General features: G+C 55.6%; 1 protein-coding gene across 1 annotated transcript in view; it reads right to left on the bottom strand.

The window, feature by feature from the left end:
- The window catches only part of HUNK (hormonally up-regulated Neu-associated kinase), a 93,124-nt gene that overhangs the window by 6,440 nt on the left and 61,938 nt on the right, over nt 1-24,746 (bottom strand). Inside the window, exons 5-8 of the mRNA XM_036243344.1 lie at nt 17,903-18,030; nt 10,309-10,444; nt 6,011-6,173; nt 3,073-3,156 (exon numbers count right to left, since the gene is read on the bottom strand). Of these exons, the coding sequence (XP_036099237.1) occupies nt 3,073-3,156; nt 6,011-6,173; nt 10,309-10,444; nt 17,903-18,030 (511 nt within the window). The remainder of the gene's footprint in view (nt 1-3,072; nt 3,157-6,010; nt 6,174-10,308; nt 10,445-17,902; nt 18,031-24,746) is intronic.

Raw genomic sequence — 24,746 nt, 5'->3', positions numbered from 1 at the left:
GCCAGGGCTTTCCATGGATTTTTTAGAGCGAGAGGGAGAGGGGGAAAGAGAGAGAGAGAGAGAGAAACATCGATGTGAGAGAGATACATTGACTGGATGCCTCCCACACAACCCCAACCAGGGCTGGGGATCCAACCTGCAACCCAGGTACGTGCCCTTGACCAGGACCAGGAATCAAACTGGTGACCCTTCAGTCCAAGGCCCGACACTCTAACCCTAAACCAAACTGGCTAGAAGACAAAGTGAACATTTTATTTATTTTTAATTATTATTATTTTTTTTTTACTGATTTCAGAAAGAGAGGAAGGGAGAGGGAGAGAAACATTGATGAGAGAGAACATCGATTGGCTGTCTCCTGCATGCCCCCCTCTGGGGATCAGGCCCACAACCTGGGCATGTGCCCTGATGGGGTATCGAACCAGCGACCTCTTGGGGTATGAGTCGACGCTCAACCACTGAGCCACACCGGCCGGATAAGGTATTACTGTTCTCCTTGACCTTCTTCTACAAACTAACGTGATTTTTAAGGACTTGAACAAAAATGGTTTCAGGCTCTGTGTGGCTTTAGTGATGACTGCCCGGTGGGTGTGGCTCAGTGGACTGAGCGTCGCCCCAGGGACTGAGAGGTCCTGGTTTGATTCCCAGTCAGGGCACACGACTGGGTTCCGGGCTTGATCCCCAGTTGGGGGCATGAAGGAGGCAGCCAATCAATGTTTCTATTTCTCCTCCCTTCCTCTCTCTGAAAAAATCAATGAAAAGATATATTTTTTAAAAAGTCATGACAAGTAGGGTACAGACTGAAAATCCCCAGAAGAGGGGGGGGATAAACCACAGAACTCACATGCATGTACGCATGACCAATGGACACGGACAACAAAGCTGGGGACGGGGCGGGGAGAAAGGGGGAGGAGGGGTCAATGGGGGAAAAAGGAAACATATCTATAACAAAAATAAAAAATTTAAAAATAAAAAAATAAGAAGTGATGACGGACCCCACCTTGAGCCCCCGAGTCCTCGACGGCCCCTTTTAGGAAGAGGAGCCCCGACGCTCGCCCGAGGTGCTCATACCTGTGCCCTGCATCACAGACATAATCTCCGCCTTCCCGGGAAACGGTACAGACGTGGGCAAAAAACACCCAGCACTGAATCCCAGGAGGGGAGCTTCTCCACAAACTCAGCTCCTCTGTCTCGTGGGGGAGAAGAGGTAGAACTGGGAAGGCAGCGGCTGCTGGGGTTCAGGGGGGGCTAACCGTGGACCCTGCCTCCCCCGTGGCCACGTCTGCCTTCGGGGTTAAGGTGTGAGCAGGACGGGACACCATCCGTTAGGGGGCAGACGAGCGATGAGGCTGTGCCAAGGTGCAAGGCAGTGGTGACTGTGGCCGGGCCCGGGATGGGGGTGGGGAGGGGACAGGAGACAGGTTCGAGTTTAGGAGTCCAGCAGGCAGAACCTGGGGCCAGCCTGGCTCTGGGGGGGCGGAAAGGAGTTAAAAGGACGGCTGGGTTTCCGCCCTGTCCAGAGGGTGGGGCTGCCATTTGCAGGCAGAGAACGGGCTTGGGGTTGGTTCTGGGAAGGCTATTTAAGACACACTTCCCTTTGGAAGAGGAGGGTTAGTAGGCAGCTGCCACAGAGCAGGACTGAGCTCCGGGGAGTCCGCCCCTCCACCTGCGCCCCACTCAGCCCCAGCCTGGGGTCAGGGCCTCGCCCCACCCTGGCTGCTCCGAATACGCACCCCCCCACACACGTCCATCAAGCCGAGCCATGTCCCCCCCTCCTCTTCACCAAGAGAGGGATTCACGATCCCTGTCTGACCCCTCGAACAGGCAACCTTAGCGACCTCTCTTCCGGCTTTTCCACGCCCACCCGCTGTTCTCTCCAAGGTCCCAGGACAACCAGCTGCTCCCTGACATCACTGCAGCTTTACAGGTGACCTCGCCCGGGCAGCACTGCCTCCTGGGTCTCCCCCGTCCCCCTGGACCCCCGTTGTCTTCGCTGGTCCCTGTCATCTGCGCCTCCTTGAACCATGCCGTCCCCCAGGCTCAGTCTGGACTGGACAGCCGCATCACTGTCCCCCAGCCGGACACACGGGTGCCCTTCCCTGAGCTCCTGCCACGTCACACGTCACCTTCCCCGCGGGGCGGCCTGGGCCGTGCCCACACTCTGCTGCTGCAGGGAGCCCTGTCCCCTGCCCTGCCACCCCCACTGCCTGGCTGCAGCCTGCGCCCAGGGTGAACCCAGAACCCCTTCCCTGGTGCCCTGGGAGAACGTGGGATCCGGATGAAACCTCGGAGCTGGAGAAGGGAAGAGGGGAGCGGGCACCCATCGGCCTCACGCAGGGCGGAGGAAGGGTCCCTTTTTGATTTCTCCCCAAACAAGGAATTCCTGGTGTCGCAGGAGAGGCTCTGGGGGTGGGGGACGGGGGCACATGGAAGAGGAAAACCCCCAGAAGGCAGACACAGGGTGAGGGAGGCGGGCCGGGCGGGCCGGGGGCGGGGCAGGGGGCGGGGCGCGCCTGGGGCTCCTGGCCCTGGATCTGAACTTCCAGGCACAGTCCCATTCCAGCACGTATGCAGGGGCCAAATTTGGGACAACCTGCCACACGACACCAGCTATGACTCTGAAACCCAAGGACCTTGGAATTTCCCCGCAGGTGTGTGCCAGGTGGCAGCCAGCCTGGGGAGGCTCGCCCGGCCGAAAGCATTTCCGTTCCTCACTTTCCTTCTGGCCCTGATGCCAGGGCCCCTTCAGCGCTGTTTCCGAGCAGCTCATGTTCACCGTCTGGAGACTGGACAGCGGTTTCCCATGGTGGCTGCCCCATGGACTCATCCAAGCAGCTTTAACAAATACCGACGCCCCATCTGGCCCGAGAGTCGCCGGGCACCCGCCATCTAGTCTGACGCTCGGCCACAGCTGAGAACCGGCCGCAGACTGAGCCCCCGTGAACCATGCCTCGGGGCTCAGGCAAGCGGCACTGTCTTCTGTACGTCTAGGTCCTATAATAACTGTTCCCTGTTCCCCGCCCCCCGCAATGGAGACCGCGGCTCCTCAGACCAGTCCCGCTGGGGGTCGCTCACCTCGTAGGGCTCCCTGCCGGGCCTGCACCTCTCCATCTGGGGGAGCTGGGTCCTGGGGCAGACGCCGTCCTGGACGTCGGACTTCTATCGAGGAGCAGAGGGAACACGGGAATGCCCGTTACAGAGGGTCACTCATTCACACCAGTGCTTGGCTGAGGCCCCGAGGGGCTGGCCAGCCAGGTGAGGCCAGGTGGCCCTGGCAGGTCCCGCTCCGGGCCGGCCTCACTCGGTCCTGCGTCTGTGCCAAGAGCAGAGCACACAGGCCTGAGCAGGGAGCAGAGCTCATTTGATTTGATACCAACCTCAGTTACCTGCTTGTCTGAAAACAGCCCTAAGCCCTGCCTACCGCCCACCCCAGGAAAAGTCACAGCAACTCATCCCGTTCCAGGAGACAGACACCTGCACCTGTGATCTAGGGGCAGCCCGCCTGGAGACAGGGAAAATTAAATGGCCCATTAATTCATCAGCCAACAGAGGGTCCCTACAGGATCTCAAATTAAAAAGCCCGGCTTCTCTTGGCGTTCGAAGAAAGGAAACAAGAACCAAGAGAGAAGGGGAGAACGAACCAACGAGGAAGGTCTCAGATTTTACTTTTTCGGTCACTCGTTTCATTTTCAAAATTAAGAGTGGTTCGCCATCGGTGGAGATTAGGAACAGGGGGGACACGCGATGACACGAGCCGCCTGCAGGAATTACTAAACGGCCTGGCTGTCGTCTGTGGGGAGTCACTGCAGTTAAAAGCAGCTGTCCACCCTGGCTGGTGTGGTTCAGCGGTTAGAGCGTCGGCCTGTGGACCACACAGTCCTGGGTTCAGTTCCCGCTGAGGGCACGTACCTCGGTGGCAGTTTGTCCCTGGCCCCAGTTGGGGTCGTGCGGGTGGCAGCCACTCGATGTGTCTCTCTCACATCGATGTTTCTCTCTCTCTCTTCCCCCCTCTCTCCCTCCTGCTCTAGCTGAAGGTAAATGCAAAAATGTCCTCGGGGGAGGATAAAAAAAGAACCAGACACAGTGAAGTGAGAACCGCCTCCAGGTAGAATTCCAGGAGCTGTTTCCAGAGAACGTTCTTGGGAGACAAGTTCACGCTCAGCTTTGCAGCCCTGGTGCCAGACAGTGAGAGACAGAAACACAGCGGATGGCGAGACCCCGGACGCGTCAGGACACGCCTGACAGCGGCAGAGCAGGCCGAGGAGCCAGGGTGTGTCTGCAGGGGAGGAGACACCCGAGTCTGAGCCCCCCGCTGAGGGGAAGTAGCCACTCCGTCCTCCACAGAGGGACACCGTGAGCTTGGCGGTCGGGTTCGTGGAGACCCTTTCTAAAAACTACCTTCCGGACGACATCATTTGAAAAGAAAATCAGTGCGTCGATCCCCTTTGACGTCAGTATTTACATTCATAACTACGGTCCTCCACCACGGTGGTCCCAAATGGTGTGCCCTTGAGCCCCAGGAGTGGAAAAGCTGTAAGCGGGCACCCACAAGACGTGCCTGTTTATTTGTAAATGACAAGCCTGAAAGGCTGCACGGGGTCCTCAGAAAACGGGAACTGAGAGTGACGACAAAGGTGAGGGGCAGGGACATGTGACCTCACAGAGAGAGATGGGAAGAGCTCCGGGTCCTGTCTCTGCAGTTCATTGTCTCAGGAGAACAGAGAACCTGTCCGCTACAAGGCACTTTCTGAGTCGCTCCTTATCACCTGACAAGGTGACAGAAACAAGACACTGTGTCGAAGGTCCTGTCGTCCCGGCCCTGACTCCTCCGCACAGCGGCTTTCCGACCACGGCTCTGTGTCCAGAACCCCGCCTCGCGGCCGCACCTGCGCCCCCATCACCACAACACCGCTCTTCGTCCTGAGAGCCGTGTGCTGTTGGGAGTGGCTCTTTGCACGTACATCCTTCCTCCGGTGGGTCACCAAAAGCAGCAGTCCCGTGGGTCATTTAACACCCTTCGCAGAATCAGCCTCGAAACACCTGCACAGGTGGAGGCTCTTCCTCCTCGGCGTGTTTTCCAGGCGGCTCCCAGAGCCATTCGCTAGAGTCCCCCGTAAGCCTCCTGTCTCCTGGCACCGCCTGGGCCGTCCGTGCTACGGCACGGAGACCGTGTCCCAGCCGCGGGCGGGTCCTCACCCTCACCTTGACACAGACACCTCACAACAGCTTTCCAAGCCCACTGCCCAGTGAAATTGGGCGATCACATACCTTTCATAGCACTAAAAATAACAAATGAAGCTTTAGAAGCTCATCTTCATGTTCTGGATTCTAAACGTCTTCCTCACAGTGATGAGCCCACTCGGATCCCACGGTCCCTGCACACAGGGTGGAGTGTCCCTCGTGACAGTGGGCACACAATCAGGCGTCAGGCGGGTTTCCCGACATTCCCAACCTGCCTGGGGGCCTCCCCTCAGAGAGCGGGAGGCTGGTGTGTGGAACCCCCCTGCCTTCGACCCCACTTCCTCACACACTCGCTTCTAGCTGTTGTCCCTCTAAAGAGAGATGGTTGAGGCAAAGCCAAGTCCTGGTACCGCACAGGGAACCCCCGTACCCGGGAGACGACCTCTCGGGGCCCAGGGCGAAGGTGCCCGCGGTGGGAGGGCACCGTGACTCCGCCTCGGGCTGTGGGGCTCCCAGCTGTCCCCACAGGACCCAGGCCACCTGAACTCGTCCCAGCCCTCAGGAGGGGAAGGGAACACCAGCGCTGCCCAACCCCGGGCGGCGGAGACACAGCTCCGGTCTGCCCGGTGCCTCTATCGGGGATGGGGAAGAGGAGCCAGGAAAAGGCAGAGGAGACCTGGAGCCAATGAGGCGGGATCTCTGGACGCGGGACATCTGGAGGGCCCTGCAGAAGGGACGCACCCGCGCCAGGACACTCGGCCTCACCCCGGTCTGAACTCAGCGCAGGCCCCCCGCCAGCGGGCCCCGGGTCAGGCGCCCCCTCTCCACTCACCCCGGCCAGGTAGCGCTCCAGCTTCTTGTTGAGGAGGAAGTACACGGCGAGGATGTGGCAGGCGCGGTTGGCCAGCACCGTGCTGACCACGTCGCTGTTCTTGTAGCCCAGCTTCTCGGTCATGTGCAGCACCACGCTCGGGCTCAGGTCTGCCAGCGAGATCCTGGCACAGGGACAGGGAGCTGTCACCCCGCACCCTCGGACAGGCCCGCTGAGCGCGCCCATGGGCACGCAGCGCGGACAACGGCTCCGTTCATCACGTGACTTCACCATGAACATGCCACGTGTACACAGCAGAGGGGAGGGTGTGACCACCCACACCTGCTTCCTTCCTTCTGTCCTTTCGTCTTTCCTTCCTTCCTTTCTTCTTCCTTCCTTCCTCCTTTCCTTCCATCTTTCCTTCTTCCTCCCTTCCCTTCCCTTCCTCCCTTTCCTTCCTTCCTTCCTTCCTTCCTTCCTTCCTTCCTTCCTTCCTTCCTTCTTTCCTTCCTTCCTCCCTTCCCTTTCCTTCCTTCCTTCCTTCCTTCCTTCTTCCTTCCTCCCTCCCTCCCTTCCTTTTCCTCCCTTCCTTTTGCTCCCTTCCTTCCTTCCTTCCTTCCTTCCTTCCTTCCTTCCTTCCTTCCTTCCTTCCTTCCTTCTTCCCTTCCTCCTTTGCTAAAGTATTTTAAATCCCAGGCATCATGACATTTCATTCATAAATACCTCCGTGCGCATCTTTGAAAACAAAGGGTGTGTCCTGCAGAATCACAGCACCATCAGCACACCCAGCAAAATGTTAGTAATCTCTTAATATCTTCTAATATCTAGACTCTATTCAACTTTCCCCAGCCGTCCCAGATTTCTCTACAACCTGGCATTCTTCCTTAAACGGTAGTGACTGGACGTGGCGGAGCCCACACTGAGGTGGGTGTAAGTTGGGTGATACAGGAGCGTGTCCGGGACCAGCCCAGATGGTGCTTAAAGGGACAGTGTGAGCTCCCAAGTTCACCAACAGGAAACGTGGGGTTCAGCTGCAAAGCAGGGTGCTCTGAGCAGAGAATTTAAACCTTCGTAGGAGAATTTGGAGGATAAACTCCTTGTAATAAAGTGTCAAAGCACCAGGCATTCATTCATTCATTCATTCATTCATTCATTCATTCAACAAGTCCCTGTCTCTCAGAGTTTAGGTTCCAGTGGGGAAGAGAGAAAATAATTTAGTCCTCACGAGAGTCTTATGAGTAGGCACTACCATCACCCCGATTTCGGACGAAGACATTAAGTCCACAACTGTGCAGCAACTGGCCCAGGGTCACAGAGGCAGGAAGCAGCAGGCCCAGATTCAAACCCGGGCACCCTGGCCAGATGGTACGCCTCCACACGCACCGCTCCCTCGCAGACAGGTGGGTGCCACGAACAGGCTGGCAGTTGAGGGGCCCAGGGCGTGCGTGTTGGAAGCAGGGGTGTCACCAGCCAGCACATTCTCAGGCCCTGAAGAAGATCCGTGTGCGCCCGGAGACCTGTGCAGCCCCTGCCAAGGGGGAGGGGCCTCTGATGGAGTCCCAGAACCACAACATCTCAAAAACCACACAGTGCGACCCCATCCACAACGGTGCACACAGGGAAAACCGACCTGCCACGCTCACAGGCTGGTTGGCACCACTCCCTCTGCCACCCAACGTGCCCAGGAACTGGGACACCCGCCTCCTCACTTCTACCAGCCACACTGACAGGCAGGAAGGGGGCTGGCAGGATGAATGGTAACAAATGTTTGTTGAAAAGGATACGACTTGAAGATTGCCAGTGCTGGACACTGACGGATCTGTTGTCTGAAAGACCTGGTGATGTCTCTGGGGGAGTGGCCCTGCCCCTGGCCAATCAGACCACCTTACTTGACCCCATTCCTGGCCAATCAGACCAAGGTCACTTGGCCCTGCTCCTGGCCAATCAGACCACTGCTATGTGCCCTGTTGGCCAATCAGACCACAGCCTAATTATATCACCTGACCAACCATATCATGGCCTAGTGACCCTACCCTGGCCAATCAACCCATCTACCTGGAGCAAGACCCAAGAGGGTGCTCTGGGTGTGGGGTGCCACCAGGGTGCAGCTGAGGGGTGGGTGAGAGGAGGGACATGAGCAGGGGCAGATACCCCATCTCTGCCCTTCAGATCCTTTCTCTGTACAACCAGGACAAGTCTGCCCAAACATACCCTGCCTACTGACTCAGAGTAACAGTGAAACATTTCTCAGGAGACAATGTATCTACTTGGTGCTCTCTAGTATCAGTTACTGCATTTGTCTTCTCTCTCCATGTGCGCATGATACAGACCAGGGTAACACGTTGCAGCACACAGGTATAACTGAGTACATTCTCACTAAATCCCCTTGTAGGCCACTTGGGTCCAACTCTGCCCTGGGCACCAACACTGCCCATCTCCCCTCCCTCCCCAGAGCTCACTGGAGGGACGGGACACTGTCCAGGCCCGAGCACAGTAACAGCGGCTGGCTAACCAGGGTGTACGTCTACTATGTGTACTTCGACATTGTCCTCTGGCCTATCGGTGATCAACGTGGGTCTCGAAGGACTTCCCAGAAGGCTTTCGAGAAGAGGGGTGCAAAAACAGGACCTTCTTTTCTTTCTTCCCCAACAGAAAACATGGGTAACATCTAAAATAATGAAATCTGGGGCAGGGCATGTTGGGAAGCGATAAGATACACTTTATCAAGAAAACCTCTCTTCCTCAGGTCCCATGGTCTCACTCCATTTACCTGTGTGGGCTGGTGTGTCCAGAAAAATCACAATCACTTTTTCCCACCTTCAACATTTTTTCAAAATAAAGACAGTAAGTAAAACGTGCCTCCCCGACAGTTTGGCATTCTGGTTTCATTCCTTCCAAACCGGGCACGGATTCGCCCTGGCGGAGGTGAGCGAGGGGCCCGGAGGCAGGAGACACGCAGCCCCGCCTACTGCACGTGGTCTGAACCATTTTCACGGCCCCTCCCTAGTTCACACGCAGCCTTACGCCTCCGACCAAGGCCAAGGTCAAAAACCCTCACCTGGATGCGCGAGTTTAAGTTTCAGTCTACAAAGGCCTGTCTGCTTCAGCCTATGGAAAAGCTGCAACAGGAGGCCACGGCGCGATTCTCCGCGAATGCAGACGCGGACAAGGAGGAGAAACGAGCGGCGTTGGAAGCCAGTGTATTTCTAGGTTCCCTTGGTAACCTACTGACCTAGACTTTGTTTACATTACCGCCCATGGGTCCAGCACTAGAATTCCAGATGACAGCGGAGTGGACCCCCTTGGTCTGTGGCCGTGGCCAGCAGCATGGATGCAGGCTCCAGGAATGTCCACCCGTGTCCGCTTAAGTTCTTCTAGAACTTCCTCCCCAAGACAGACCCCTCTGCCCATCTCACGTGGAGAAATCAGCACTGCGCATGCATAAGTGCCGGTGGAAGTTTCTAGGCCTTCCAGGCATTCTGAAGATACCGTCACAGAGGACAGTCACATACACACACTCAGATACACACACATTCACATACACACACACTCAGATACACTCACACTCAGATACATCACACTCAGATACACTCACATTCACATACACACACACTCAGCTACACACACATTCACATACACACACACTCAACACTCACACTCCGATACTCACATTCACATACACACACACACTCAGATACACTCACATTCACATACACACACACTCAGATACACACTCATTCACATACACACACTCAGATACACCCACAGATACACACACTCAGATACACTCACACTCAGATACACTCACATTCACATACACACATTCAGATACATTCACACACACATTCACATACACACACATTCACACACACTCAGATACACACATTCACACACACTCAGATATACACATTCACACACACTCAGATACACACATTCACATGTACACACACTCACACACACGATCATTCACACACTTACACTCACATACGCACACACACTCATTTGGGCCACAGCTGGTCTGAAGGGTTCCCCTGCGTGGCTGACAGGCCCCTCTGGAAAGGAAACCCCAGTAGGAGGGGTGACAAGGGGGATGAGGCCAGGATTTCAGCCTCGCCCCCCCTCTGCCAGGCACCCCACCAGGTACATGGGATGGTCCGTGCACCCCGCCTCCGTGCACTGAGCTGGGCCTGAGCCGTGTGGCTGTAGAGGGGCCAGGGACGAGAAAGCAGCCCTTTCTTGACCCCACACAGCTTCCTGTCTAGAGCCAGCAGGGCCCGCAGGCCGGCCGGGCAGGGTGCCTCCGCAGTGCGCCGGCTTACCTGTTGGGGTAGGTGACATTGCACGGCACCTTGCCCACGTAGTTCTCATTGAGCCAGCGATTGGCCAGAGCCTGCTGGATATTGGGCCTCTTCACGGGGTCGGGCTCCAGCAGCGAGCGCAGGAAGTGGATGGCTCCTGTGGAGACAGTGGGCCGAGGACACAGCGGTCACAAGGGGGCGCAGACGCCACCGAGACTCCGTGCAGGTGACCCGCCACCGCCCGAGCCACCACAGCACGCTCCCTGCATCTCCGGGCCCCAAGTCCAGAGCCGAACACACCTGTTCGGCAGGTACCCCAGGTAGATGGGACAGCAAGAGGCACGGGCCCCCCAGCGCCCCACACAGTACAGCTGCGACAGCTCCTGTCACCCTCTGCAGGTGAGCCGAATAGATGCCCGCGGTCCCTGCTCGGGGTGCGAGGGCGAAGACGAAGGCTCCCTCATGGCAGGTTTCCGAGCAGGTGGAAGGGCACCCAGGGCTGAAGGCGCTGGAAAGCAGGGCCCCGACTTGCCCTCACCGTAGTCTCAGGAGGCCAGGGTGCTCCTGTTTTCTTTCCAGTCCTCTATTTAAAGCCCTTCTCCATGGTGGCCCATGTAGCCCCGACTTGGAGCTCGGGAGCACCCAGCCAGCAGGAGCCCAGGCCGCTGGGCAGAGCCGACTGGCCCACGGAACACCACAGCCAGTCCACCAGCTGTCAACTCGAACAGCGACTCAAGTTTATTTTTTTTATTTTTTTATCCTCACCCGAGGACATTTTTCCATTTTTTGTACAGACAGAGTGGGAGGGAGAGAGAGGAAGAGAGAGAGAGGGAAACATCGACGTGAAAGGGACACATCGAGTGGCTGCCACCCGCACGACCAACCAGGGCCGGGGACAAACTGCAACCAAGGCACATGCCCTTAGCGGGAACCGAACCCGGGTCTCTCCGGACCGCAGGCGGACGCTCTAACCGCTGAGCCAAACCGGCCAGGGCCAGCGACTCAAGTTTAAAACCCCGGTGTGTGGACGAAGGTCCGGGAAGTGCCCACCGGAAACCCTGGTGTTCCTGCTGGGCCCTCTCCTTTTGCACTAACCCCGAAACCGAAGGGGCCAGTCAAGTCCGTGCCCATCGTCAGCGTCACATCAGCCACGCTGGGCATGCTGGGGAAGGCCAGGGTGCGAGAGACAATGGACCGACTGCCCGCTCTCCCCAGCCCTTCCCAGCCCTTCCTTCCTTCCTGGCAGAGATGGTCTTGGCAGGCGGCCTCGGGCTCCTCTGGCTAAACACAGAGCTCCTGCTGTCCCCCTGGGCAGGACGGAGAGGGGCTGGCTGGTCTCTCGGTAGCATAAATGCAGCCTTCAGGAGGCAGAACAACTGAGCCAGCGGATGACATGGAGAAACGTTATACGGCACATGAAGTCACAGGCTCCAACATCGTCCTGCATGTGGACGTGGGTGTCCTCGTCTGCCGTAACCACCAGGACGGCCCCAGAATGAAGACGCTGTCACTGGGCTGTGGGACCGCGGCCGTGACTTACCCCAGGGAGCAGGGCTATCGCGTCCCTAACACATCCAGAGGGCTTTTAGGTGGCTTTGTCCGGGATGTCCAGTTTCCAATGTACCAATTCACAGGTCCTGAACATCGTCTTCATGTGCGCGGTCCCCACACTTCCTATGCTTCTCTCAAAGCTACTCCTGCGTTTTGTAAGATAATCAAACCCTCTGAGGACAAGTCGTAGGAATTCGCACCTTCTCACAGGCGCCAGATGTCATTTTAAAACAACTTTACAGAACGGTGGGTATTTTCCGCCTCCCTGTCTTCTGCAGGGGAGCAATGGAGCCATCGAAAGAGGTGCTCACTGTGATGCCAGGGTCCACCCCAAAGACACCCCCTTCACGCCACCTAGTAACTCCTCCAGGTGAATCCCCACACTGTCGATGAGGTCACCAGAAGGTCATCTCCCTTTACACGAGTAGTAGGCAATCAAAAAATAAAATATTAACTTACAATTCCCATTAAAATAATCAAATGAAAATGCAGTAGGTAACCAGACATGTGTAGACATCAGCGCAGTGTGAGATGATTTAACCCTCTGATGGCTGCGTCTCCGGATAAGACCTCCCTGCACTGACTTCAATGGTCTGAAAAACGAACATCTCCAAAATGAGGTTTTCCTCTTTCTTGGAAACTGTATCTCCCTTCTCTCTCTCTCTTTTTAAAAAAATTTTCTCTTTATTGATTTTAGAGAGAGAGAGTGAGAGAGAGAAACATCGATGAGAGAGAACATCAACTGGCCACCTCCTGCAGGCCCCCCACTGGGGATCGGGCCCACAACCTGGGCCTGGGCCCTGACCGGCAATTGAACTGGTGACCTCTTGGTGGATGGATCATGCTCAACCACTGAGCCACACCACGGGGCAGTATCTCCCTTCTCTCAACTCCCGGACTTTGCAAGAGTCCGTTGGATGCTGGGTCAGGGGGCACCTGCGGGTCAGAGAGACGGGATGTGGCGTACTGGGCTGACATGGAGAAGCTGTGGAGTGGCCAATGCTCCTGCGACACCTTGTCGATCACCCTCACGGACCGGCCGCCTTCTCAGTGTGATCACCCAGAAGAGCCCAGAACAGGCGGCAGGTGCGTCTCCCTCTCTTCAGAACCATGGGCTCTGCATCAGCACAAACCGCTGAGCCCAGCAATTGTAGTTACAATCTCTACTGACAAACTGTGGACTTTGGACATCACACATGTCACGTCATTGTCCAGAAGGACTTTGAAGACATCCTTAGAGCCCTCTGAGCTTTGTGTTAGGGTCTTGAAAATCCCCACGAGGCATGGGCGGAAGAGATGAAAATATTCTCCACTGTCCCGGGAGCCGGCGGCACGGCCAGGCGCTGCGCCACCCGTCAGAGCTGCCACATGGGCCCCTCTGCGTGGCTCTCGTCACCTGTACGGCACACACTCGTGTGTGAAACACGTCCTCCGTGAGGTGTCAGCCTTCCGCGCGTGGCCTGGCTCATGTGAACACCTCACCGCTGTGCCAGGGACAGGGCGGAGGGACACAGGGCATCGGCTCCAAACCGGTGCCGCCCACGCAGTCCATGGGCCCGGGCCTCGCCCTCCGCCTCCCAGGAAGAGCAGCAATGAGACAAAGTGACAGGTGAGCTCCTGGGCCCAACCTCACAAGGCCGACCCCGCCCTGCAGCTTCGCGTGGGGCCGTGGAGCACGGTGGCGGGGAGCGCAGGGCCATCGCCGTCGCGGTGCCGAAAGGTGAGCTGTCCGGAGTGTCTGAGCCCGGCCAGGCCTCCGCGGCGCCGCAATGGACCCGCTCCAAGAAGCAGAACCAGAACCAGAAACTCTGCAGGCGAGACCTAGAAAGACCCCAAAAGCTTAAGTCTTCAACCTGCAAATGGTCCCTGATTTACGATGGTCCGACACTACACGAGCTTCTCAACACTCGACCGTGGAGCGGGCTCTGTCGGATGACGCTGCCCAGGCGCGGAGGGGTGTCGTGTGCAGCTCTCGGCCGCGCTGTCCCGGGGTCGCGCAGTAAGTGCATTTCCAACGTGCAGTATTTTCATCGGGTGGTGGTGCCATCGGGAGGAAACCCGGCCCACGTCCAGGAGTGTCTGTGTCCGTGGAGACCGGGGCGGCTCTCAGAAGCGCGCACCGTGAACTCCCAAGGGCGGTCACGCTGCATTGTTTTCAACCCAAATTTGGCAGAAACCCTTCCAACTTAATCTAAAAACAGCAGGCTAATCAAGAGACGTGGCGAAATCACTACAACTATGGGAGACAGAGCCGTCAAAGTGATAAGAGGTGTCAGGGAGATACTTAAGACGGCATGTTTCAATCCGGACATTTCCATGTGGATGGTCCTCAAACATGAGGACAGCAGATACCACCCCCAAGTCTGCGTGGGGGAGGCGGGTGGGCGGGCGTCCCACGCCCAAGGAAAGAAGGAAACAGGGAGAGGTATACAGCAGAGTAGGAAAATCCAGGCTTGGGGTCAAGCAGACACAAGTTCAAAAACAGAAGCTACCTAATCGCACTGAGATGCAGCCTCAGCCTCACGCACACACTGGAAATGACAGCAGTTACCTGTGGTTGCCATGGGGACACGAGAGCCCATGAAAAGCCCCCAGGCAGGGCCATTCCGTAAATGGCAGCGAGTCCTGTTTACCGGCAAACTAGCATTTGGGGGCGCAAACAGATGGCATCATAACTGAAGGTGGGCCAGGCTGATGGGAAGGGAGAAGAGATAAACTTGGTGGGGGTACAAAGGGTGAAGATTTGGGGAAATGGGGGGCTGTCAGAGGGCAGCAGCAGACCCCCCCAACTGAACATCCCTAGCTCCCTTGGCAACTGGTGCGTAGCTGGGACTCGACCTCATGGGCCCACCCACAACCCGAGTGGTCGAAGTGTGGGCTGCCCCCCGGCCACACACCTGAACAGCTGAGTCATTACCCAGGCTCTGGGCAACAGGACCGTGTCCAGCACCTGCACACGTGATCCACACCTGGCAGGGGGCTGGGTGAAACAGGCTGTACAGAGCCCATCGTTTTTTTTAAAAGCCAGGGATCCAGATCCCCTAATGTGAAATCAGATACAAAAATGCAGTTCCTGCTTGGCACGCCCCGGCAGCCAAGTCCGACAGGAGAGGGCAGGTCTTCCACACGCACAAACCGCCGGGCCGGAGTCACGTTCCCGCTCCCCGGAGCTGGACCCCCCCGCCGGGAGGCCGGATCACCTCTGATACGTCTGCTTTGGTATTTCCTTTGGACTTTTTTTTTTTTAATCCTCACCTGAGGCTATTTTTCTATTTATCTTCAGATAGAGTGGGAGGGAGAGAGGGAAACATTGACATGAGAGACACATCGACTGGTTGCCCCCTGCACGAGCCCAACCAGAGCTGGGGACCGAACCGTAACCGAGGTGCATGCCCTTGACTGCAATCGAACCCGCAACTCATTGGTCCGCAGGCTGACATTCTACCACTCAGCCAAACAAGCCAGGGCTCCTTTGGACAATTTTTATCTTCTACAAGGGGCAGTTTTTACTTCTTCAGGGTGAATTTAATTTCACCATTGGAAGGTACTCAGAGCCTGGCCCATGGAGTCTGGGTCTACAATCGGGGTCAACACAGGCAGGTTCTGAAGTAACGAGATGGACTCTTGTGCTGTTCTCTCCCTGGCCCACCCACCCTAGTGACGACTGTGGGCTGAACCCCCTGCCCCTCCTCCCACAGCCTGTGCTTGAGACACTTTCGGCTGCTCGCCTGTGAGACCAGTCGGGCTGCACTTTCCCCGTGACATGTTTCAGAAAGCCGGGAGCTATGGCTCCATCGGCCTGGGAACCTTCCCGTGACATCCGATAAACATTCAGCATGAACTGGACACAGGTCACTATTGCCTCAAGCCACTGGGAGTTGGGGGCCATTTGTTACTGCAGCAGAACCTGGCCTGCCCTGACTAATACAATGAAGAGCAGCTCTCCAGGGCCTCGGGGTCTCCCTGGGATCCAAAGGGCTGCCTTTTGCAGGCATGGGGATACAAACACATCCTCCTATTGTCCTTTGTTATGGGTCCAGAGGACTAAACAGGTTCTAAACCCCATGAGGAACACCAGGGTCACTTTGAGAGGTATTTGCTGGTCAACAAATCACCTTTGCCACAAGAGATCATCAGATCCCTAAAATAAAAAATAGTGATGGCGCCCTGGCTGGTTTGGCTCAGCCGTTAGAATGTTGGTCTGTGGACCAAAGAGTCACAAGTTCCATTCCAGTCAAGGGCATGTACCTCGGTTGTGATTCGATCCCCGGCCCTGGTCGGGGTCGTGCAGGAGGCAATCAATTGATGTGTCTCTCTCATATCTATGTTTCTCTCTCTCTCTCTCCCTCCCACTTTATCTGAAAATCAAAGGAAAAATATCCTTGGGTGAGGATTTAAACAAAAAAATAGTGATGGCATCCAATGCTGGCAACAGTGCAGAGACACTGGATCCCTCGCCCATTGCTCCTGGGAAGGCCAATCGGCCAGGCCACCCGCACAGGACCGGCAGCTCCCCTCACTGTCTGACCCACAGTCTCCCTCTTAAGCATCTGTCCCAGAGATATAAAAATATGTTCACACAAAAACCTGTACCTGGGCCCTGGCCAGTCTGGCTCAGTGGTTGGAGTGTCAGCCCATGGACAGAAGGGTCTTGGGTTCGATTCCTGATCGAGGGCACGTACTTGGATTGCAGGTTCCACTCCTGGCCCTGGTTGGGTTTGTGCGGGAGACAACCAATAGATGCATCTCTCTCGCATCGATGTTTCTCTCTCTCTCTCTCTCTCTCTCTCTCTCTCTCTCCCTGTCCTTTCCTCTCTAAAACCAATAAAGAAAAAAAAATACTATCTTTATTCTCTAGGCTCTTATTGTGATTCACTTGCTTTTCTCACACTACTGAACATCACACCTGTTTGTTGATGTTTATTTTTTGCCTTCCCCGTTGCTAGGTAAGCTCTACACAGGTAGAGACTGAATTTGTCTTGTCCTCTGTCTTCCTGGCGCTGGCAAATGTAACAACTTCCTCAACACTGTGCACACTTGTGAACTCTGAGCTACTGCTCTCGGTGGGAAGTGTTCCTTTGACAAGGTCTGGCTGTAGCTCCTCTTCCCAAAGCACATGCCTCCCAAGCAAAGGTGCAACTGTGAACCAATCAGACTGTTTCATGCAAGAATGCATTTGCATTTGGACTCGACTTTGCAAACATAAATTCAGGGTCAGCTTCATGGATGCTTTATAAACTCAAGGGGAAAACACATAAGGGTAGTAAAATAAAAATGCTATGTTTTAACCGTGTATCATAAGTTGAAATGAAATAATTACTTTATTTTTGGTCACATGCCTTATCTCAGTAAAGCTGAGTTCATTCTTTTTTTTTGGATTTTTTTTTAGAGAGAGGAAGGAAGAGATAGATAGAAACATCCATGTGAGAGAGAAACACTGATTGGCCGCCTCCTGAACCACCACCCCCCCACCACTGGGGATTGAGCCCGCAACATGGGCCTGTGCCCTGACTGGGAATCAAATGGGGACCGCTCAGTCCGTGGAAGGACACTCATCCACTGAGCCACACCGGCCGGGCAAAGCTGAGTTAATTCTCAGGAGCCAATTAAATGATTGTCAAGACCAACCTGAGACCAGGAACTTGAAGTGAACTGTGATCCAAACAAAACAGTAAATTGCACTAAATTTATTGGATCTGAAACCCAACCCTAACACGAACTGTTTACGAAACGTGAGCCAGCTCGTTTGAGAACACCAGCCGAGCACACCGAAGGTTCAGTCTAATCAAGTGACTGAACATATATATTTGAATGGTTTTGACCGGGCTCAAAAACTCAAACAGCAAAACAAACCGCAGCCCCGCCTACCGTCACTTCTGCAGTGGGGCCCCCGAGACCCCCGAGACACGCGTGTGTGAAGTGGAAGGAAGAAACCAGGTCGTTTCCAATGAACAGGGAAGGACGAGCAGAGACGCCCTGAGACCCAGTCACTCTGAGACCTCGAACCGTGGGTCGTCCTCACCCCCTCACGTCGGCCGGACCTACAAGGACAGCAAGCACCTACCTGCGGAGAGCTGCGTGGGGAGGGGGTTCATCTCCTTGTCCACCATCTTCTGGTACAAAGCCCTCAGGCTGAAAGGCTCCACGGTGAAAGGCAGGGTCCCGGTGAGCATGGCGTACATGTTCACGCCTCTGAAAGAGACACCAGGGCGTGAGGACGGAGCAAGGCCCTGGACAGGAGGACGGGCAGGGCGCGGTGACGCTAGTCCTGTCCCTCCACGTCCTGCCCCTCTCTAGAACCTTCTGGAACCCTCGGGATCACACGGAAACAGCCAAGGTGACAGGCGCGCACACTGGGTGATGCGATGAGCAAGGTCTGCAGATGTCCAAGGGCTGCCCCTAGGGAGGGCACACCAGCCCCTTCCCTCTGGACGGAAGCTCAGACCAAATGAAATCCCGGGCGTGTCGGAGCCTCGAACACACGGAGCTTTGTGGTTTCCGAGGTGCAGCCCGGAGCGGCCAGGCCAGAAACAAGGCAAGACCGGCCTGGGGAACAAGCCGCAGCCCGGCCGGTGTGCCTGGCCACTGCTCCGCCCTCAGAAACAAAGACCTCACACCTCACACCGGTGCTTGGCTGTCCCTTGGACTGGACTCTGGCCTGGAACTAGAGGAATTCCCAGGGGTGGGGGGCATCTCCTTCGCACTCCGACGGTTCACGTCCTTGTTCAGTGTGAGGCTCTGTACCCCAGCCCCAGCCCGGACTCTCAGGTGGTGGCAACACCATCTGAATGGGCCGCACGGCTTATATCCAGAGCCAATCTAGAAACCAGCAGCATCTCCTTGGAGGAGTTTTATTTTCCTGACGTCTGAGCCTAATATCACTCTGATGAGGTTTCCTGATGGGGATGAAATGCCTGCCTGCCAAGGGGCCCAAGTGTTCAAGCCCCCAAGGGAATATGTTTTAGAAACAGACAACAGGATTTCCAGTCAAGACAAATCCAATGAGACAGATGGGAATTAATGAAGACCCTGGGGTCCAACTCCACGGAGGCGCATCTGGGTCAGAGCCTCCAGACGACAGGTCCGGGGCCCGCTCCCGCTAGAAATCATTCTCCGATCGCAAACACCTGCTGAGACCGGCCTTACGCCGGAACTCACCATCCAGGTAGGGAGACAGACGCACAAACAGCCATCCCCACACACCTGCCGGCCGGCTGTCTGCCCCAGGTGGTGGTGCGGGCGTCGGGTGGGGCAACCAGACAAGGGCCCGCCTTCTTGGATTGGGGGGAACACAGTCACAAGGAAACAGATAAATAAGCACACTCTTCCCGGTGGTGATGGGTGCAGAGGGAACTGCCCTACTTCTGACCAGAGTTCAATCAAGGACGAGGACCACGAGGCCTTGAAGACTGGAGGCCTCTGGGGGTACACGTGTGTGAGCACGGCTGTCTCTGGCTGGCTGGATGCGTGGATGTGATGACAGACTGCACAGCCCCAGGCACAGAGGTGAGGGTGGACAGGGCCGGTGCACGTGCTCACAGCAGAGCTCCCGTTTGGCGGGACGTGCCCCGGGTCAAGAACAGGTGCTGGGTGAATACAGTGGTACAACCACACCTGGGGAGTAGTTGCCTGGCACTGAGGGGAGGGACAGGCTCCGACTGGGAGCAGGAGGAAGTCTGACGCGTGCAATGCAGACACCTGAAGGGCTGCTCCAGGTTCCAAGCCCGGGAAGCCGGACCGGCAAACGGTGGTAGGAGCACCGGAACCGAGGACGTCTCGGGGAGGAGCCCATCTGGGGGAGGCCAGGAGTACCGGGGTGGGTAACAAGCTAGAACCTTCGGGGCACTGCTGCACTGTGGGGTGTTAGGGTAGAGTGGAAGGAACACCCTGGCTTTGGAGGAGTCTGGGAGACTGAGAAGGAAAGCTAGAGGGCCCCAAGCTGTAGAAATCCTGCATCCGAAGGGGTCGTGCACACACTGCTTTTATGGATAGGGATGCCCGAAACACAAACACCCACAAAGATGTTGTCAAAGACCACGGACAGTCTCTGACCCAGCTGGTCCTGTTCAGAGCAGCTCTCCGCCTGGGAAAAGCCTGCCCAGTGCCAAGCCGAAGCGGACAGCTCCTCCCGTCGGTGTGGCACAGGCCCCTGCTCGCCGGTCTGGAGAGGCTGGTCCTCACACAACATTGCATTTCCACAGGCGATGTTCCCGAACGCCCACCCTAAACAGTGTTTCTCAAGCCGAGGTGCATGCACATGTCCTACGCGTCATCTTCTTTTCGGTAAAGTACCAAACAAAGCTTCGTGAACCAAGCCTCACCGGGAACACCGGAGGGCCACAGTGCACGCAGGCACACCCTCCTGTTCACCCTCGATTTCGGAGCCCGATTTTGCATTTGTTCACTGGCACACGGGCTAATGAGAAAGGAAGAGGTCGTAACTCATCAATGAGGTTTTTGTGCTTCTATCTGTGGCAGAAAAGGGTCCTGATGATCTGAGTCATGTAATGGTTCCCAAAGACCAGTGGCAGCAGCATCACTCAGTAACTGGCTAAAGTGCAAATCCCTGGGCCCCGCCCTACACCTGCTGGCTCAGGAACTCGGGGACGGGGCCCTGCAATCTGTGTCCACAAGTCCCACAGGAGCTTTGGATGCACACACCTGTCTGAAAGCCACTGGACAGGTGCAAGGACACAAGACAGCCTGGCAAGCTCGGAGCCCAGCAGAGAGAACACTCCGACTATGCATAGCCGTTCGACCTGCACAGGACAGTCACCATGGCAACCCTCACAGGACAGTCACCATGACAGGTAATTAATGTGGCTCCTTAAATATCTGGGGGTTCTTTTAGACTTGTTTATATATAACTTGTGAATTATTTTTGGTTTGTATCTGCTGAGAGCCATAAATAAAAGTAGTTTAATTTTATGTTTGTGAACATCAAGTAAAATTTAAATAAAAATAACAAGTCACCCTAACCAGTTTGGTTCAGTGGTAAGAATGTTGGCGCTCAGACTGAAGGGTCGCAGATTGCCGGCCTAGGGCATGTACCCAGGTTGCAGGTTCAATCCCCAGCCCTGGTCACAGGTGCATGTGGGAGGCAACCAATCGATGTGACTCTCTCACATCAATGCTTCTCTCCCTGTCCCTCTCCCTCCCTCCCTTCCACTCTCCCTAAAAATCAATGGAAAAATATCCTCTGGTGAGGATTAACAAAAAATAATAATAATAAAAATAATAAGTCCAAAAGAGGGGTCACCAAGGATGCTCTTCCTTTACAAGAAGACTGCCCTCTGACCAATTCTATTTTCCTTTCTCTTTAGAGGATACAGACTTCCGGTCAGAGGCTGGCTGTGTAAAACAGTGTGGAATGCAACAGTCAGAGGCAGGCTGTGTAAAACAGTGTGGAATGCAACAGTCAGAGGTGGGCTGTATAAAACAGTGCGGAATGCAACAGGAATGCTACAGAATGTGACACCACAATACGGTAGTAGCTAGGTGTCACAGGCCAGAGGGCCAGCTCTAAAACCTTTCTTTCTCAAGGAGTCCTTGAGACATCAAACTCCTTGTCTCCTTGTCACCAACAGGCTGCAAAGATGACAAAAATCTCAAGCCGCCGCAGTTCTCCACTGGCTGGGACCACACATACAGGTACCAAGTGCTTGTCTTAAAGGTGGCGCCAGTTGCTCTGGCCGGTTTAGCTCAATGGGTAGAGCATCAGCCCGTGGACCAATGAGTCACAGGTTCGATTCCAGTCAAGGGTACAGATGTTGTTTGCAGTTCAGTCCCTGGCCCTAGCCGGGGTCATGCGAGAAACAACCAGCCAATGTGTCTCTCTCATGTTGATGTTTCTCTCTCCCTCCCTCCCACACTATCTGAAGATAAATGGAAAAATATCCTCATGTAAGGATAAATTAATAAATTAATTACTTAATAAAGGTGGTGCCAGTAACCTCTATGGTCAAACCAGAACTGAGCAGGTGGTTTGTCTAGTAACTCCAACTGGTTATTTTACTCCAGAGTTCCATTCTCTTGGAGCAGTTTATCGCCAACAAAAACGGTCCCAATCCTCAAAGAGCACCCACCTCCCCCATCCTGGGAATAACAATAGTATTTACCACTCAGGTTGCATGAGGGTCGAGTGAACTAAGCCACAGAAAGGGCTGAAGTCTGTGCCTGACAAACTGGATCTATTGTTTCATCACAAAACTTAAAAAGCAACAGGAAAAAGAAGCTCCAGTGTGTATCTTACTTGCCAAATACGAACGGACACCTATGTTAACAGCCGTGTGGTCAAACAGGGATTTTACAAGGAAAACCAAGTTGAGCATTTTACTCCCTCTCCCCCGGAGTTTCCATATACCTTTAATGTTGGGGTGAAGAGAAAGCGAGTCCCTCTGACATTTTGGAATTATGTGAGAATACCAAGGGGGAAGAATGTGGAATGCAGCTTATAAATCTCTGTCATCCCAGAGAATTGGCACAGGGAACAAAACATGCTCATAATTTCCTGTCGTGTCTTTTGCAACATGGCCCAGGGGCTTTCTAGCTTCTCCATGGCAGACATGGGGGCCCCAAGAACCATAGATAGTTTTAAAGAAAGAGTCATGAGACTCTGGGACATAAGAGGGCAACAAGCAAATAATTTGGGGTTTTCCAAGCAATATCGGTGAGTCATCACTGGGTGAAAAAAACCCCAGAGGTACTGGCCAGTGTGGACACTCTGGTGTCCAGAGAGAAAGTGACACGGTAGGGCAGCTGGGAAGATTGGAGAAGAAGCCCCATACAACAGAAATGTGGAAACTCCAATTTAAATCAGGAGCCCAATGGGGGTCCTTAATGTTTAACACAGAAGCGTTCCCTGGAGAAAAGCTGGGGGACCATCTGCTGTCCTTGAGAAGAAAGACAGTCACAGCTCCCTGGGGATACTGGCCAGCAACTTGGACAAGACACAGGGACCAAGCCATGGACAGGTGGAGGGTCTGATGAGCGGTTCTCAGGGGCAGGAACCCGAACACTGTCCTGTCCGTTCCCATCTATGCCAGAGCACAGCCGAGAGGACCTTCAGCTGGCACCTGGCTTCCGTGTGATGCTTCAAGAAAGAAACTGCCTCGAAAAAGTGACAAACCAAGATTCTGAATGACCCAAAGGTCTCTTTCCATCTCGTCCTGCCACCCTTCATTTTGAGGGGTCTGAATGAAGAGGAAATACTGCCCTCCTGTCTTTTACCCTTGACAGTAGCTGAGGGGTCTGCTTGTAATTTTACAAAAACAGAGCCCGAGGCCTGGGACAAGCTTTTCCTCCTGAACAGCCAGGAGTGTGTGGGCTGCAAACAGCATGGCTCCCCTCGGCCAACTGGTCTACCCAAAGGACCGTCCTAGGAACAGCTTCCCATGAAGTGAGACCGATTCAGCGAGGCTGGGACGGCGTCTGAGGGTGCTGTGCCCCTCTCCACAAGCACCAGGCTTCCCACAAATGCTTCCCCTGCCCCAGGCGCCCCCGTGACCGCAAACAGCAGCTCTGCTTGAAAAAACGTTGGCGTCTCCATCTTCTGGGGCTAGAACTCTCGATTTCCATGTTCCTTACCCGCAGAGAGGCACAGACACTCTCCAACGAGCATTACGACACTCTGAACGTAAAGTTAATTTTGATTCTTTTCATTTAAAAGGTACATCTGCGTCAAAATTTTCTTCAGTGACCATCCATGTCACTCTGAGGAAAAGCCAGTGAGCCAGGTCCGCTGCACCAGAAGGAACGCTTCCTACCTGAAACCTCGGATTCTCATCCGGAAGGAAGGGAGGGAGATTTTAAAGATGTTCATATGGGGTCCACGTGTGGAAGTAATGACCATGAAAATCACGGGAAACCCCCAAGCTGGAGGGCAGCGCCGTCTGTTCTGCTCACCAGAGACGGCGCACCTGGGCCCGTTCCGGGGAAGCGTGTTCTCTCGTGCAGTGAGCAGGGGCCTCGCGGGGGCGGGCAGGGGCCTCCTCGAAGGACACGCTGCTTTCCTTCCTCGGTCGGTCTCGGTCTAGAGAAAAGGCCGGTCTGTCCGTCAAGGAGCAAACCCTTCGGAGAGGGTTGTTTGCTTTCGATCTGGGAAACCTCTCCATTCCTGGTTGTTCCCGTTGTTCCCGAGCCATAAAAAGGGATGTTTGGTGACACCAGCGTCTGTGTTCCCGAGCCATAAAAAGGGATATTTGGTGACACCGGCGTCTGACCCAGAGAGAAAACTGGTTCTGTTTTTACTCTTTTTAAACAGCCTTTGACATTAAATTCTCTTTGGGTTTCCATGTCCAGTTCTGGCAGCAAAGCCGTGAGCACCTCGCAGAGACCAACCACGTCTGACACAACCTCCAGAGCAGTGGGGCGCTCTCCCCCCACGGAGGGCTCTGAAGGGACGCTTTCTCCAAGACCAGGGCGATCACCTCCACCTGGGCCTGCTGCTCGCTTCCCCTGGGCACTGTCCCCACCTCCTCTCCACCTCGGCGCTCAGGGCCGCCTCCCCACACCCGCTGGCAGACGTGAGCTCTGCACACCGCCTCCCGTGCTGGTCTGCAGGTGAGTCGTGCAGCGGGCAGGGGCCTTCACCAGGCGGACAGGGGCCTTCTCGGGGCGGACAGGGGCCTTCTCGGGGCGGGCAGGGGCCTTCGAGGGGCGGGTGGGGGCCTTCTCGGGGCGGGCAGGGGCCTTCGCGGGGCGGGCGGGAGCCTTCCTGGGGGCGGGCGGGGGCCTTCTCGGGGCGGGTGGGGGCCTTCTCGGGGGCGGGCAGGGGCCTTCACCGGGCGGGCAGGGGCCTTCCGGGGGCGGGGGCCTTCGAGGGGCGGGCGGGGGCCTTCGCGGGGCGGGCGGGGGCCTTCGCGGGGGCGGGCAGGGGCCTTCCGGGGGCGGGGGCCTTCGAGGGGCGG

This window comes from Molossus molossus, unplaced genomic scaffold (genome assembly GCF_014108415.1).
Source record: "Molossus molossus isolate mMolMol1 unplaced genomic scaffold, mMolMol1.p scaffold_m16_p_5, whole genome shotgun sequence".
NCBI classification, from domain to species: Eukaryota; Metazoa; Chordata; class Mammalia; order Chiroptera; family Molossidae; genus Molossus; species Molossus molossus.
Note: the sequence above shows the minus strand (reverse complement) of the source record. Positions and strands in the feature narration are given on the sequence as shown.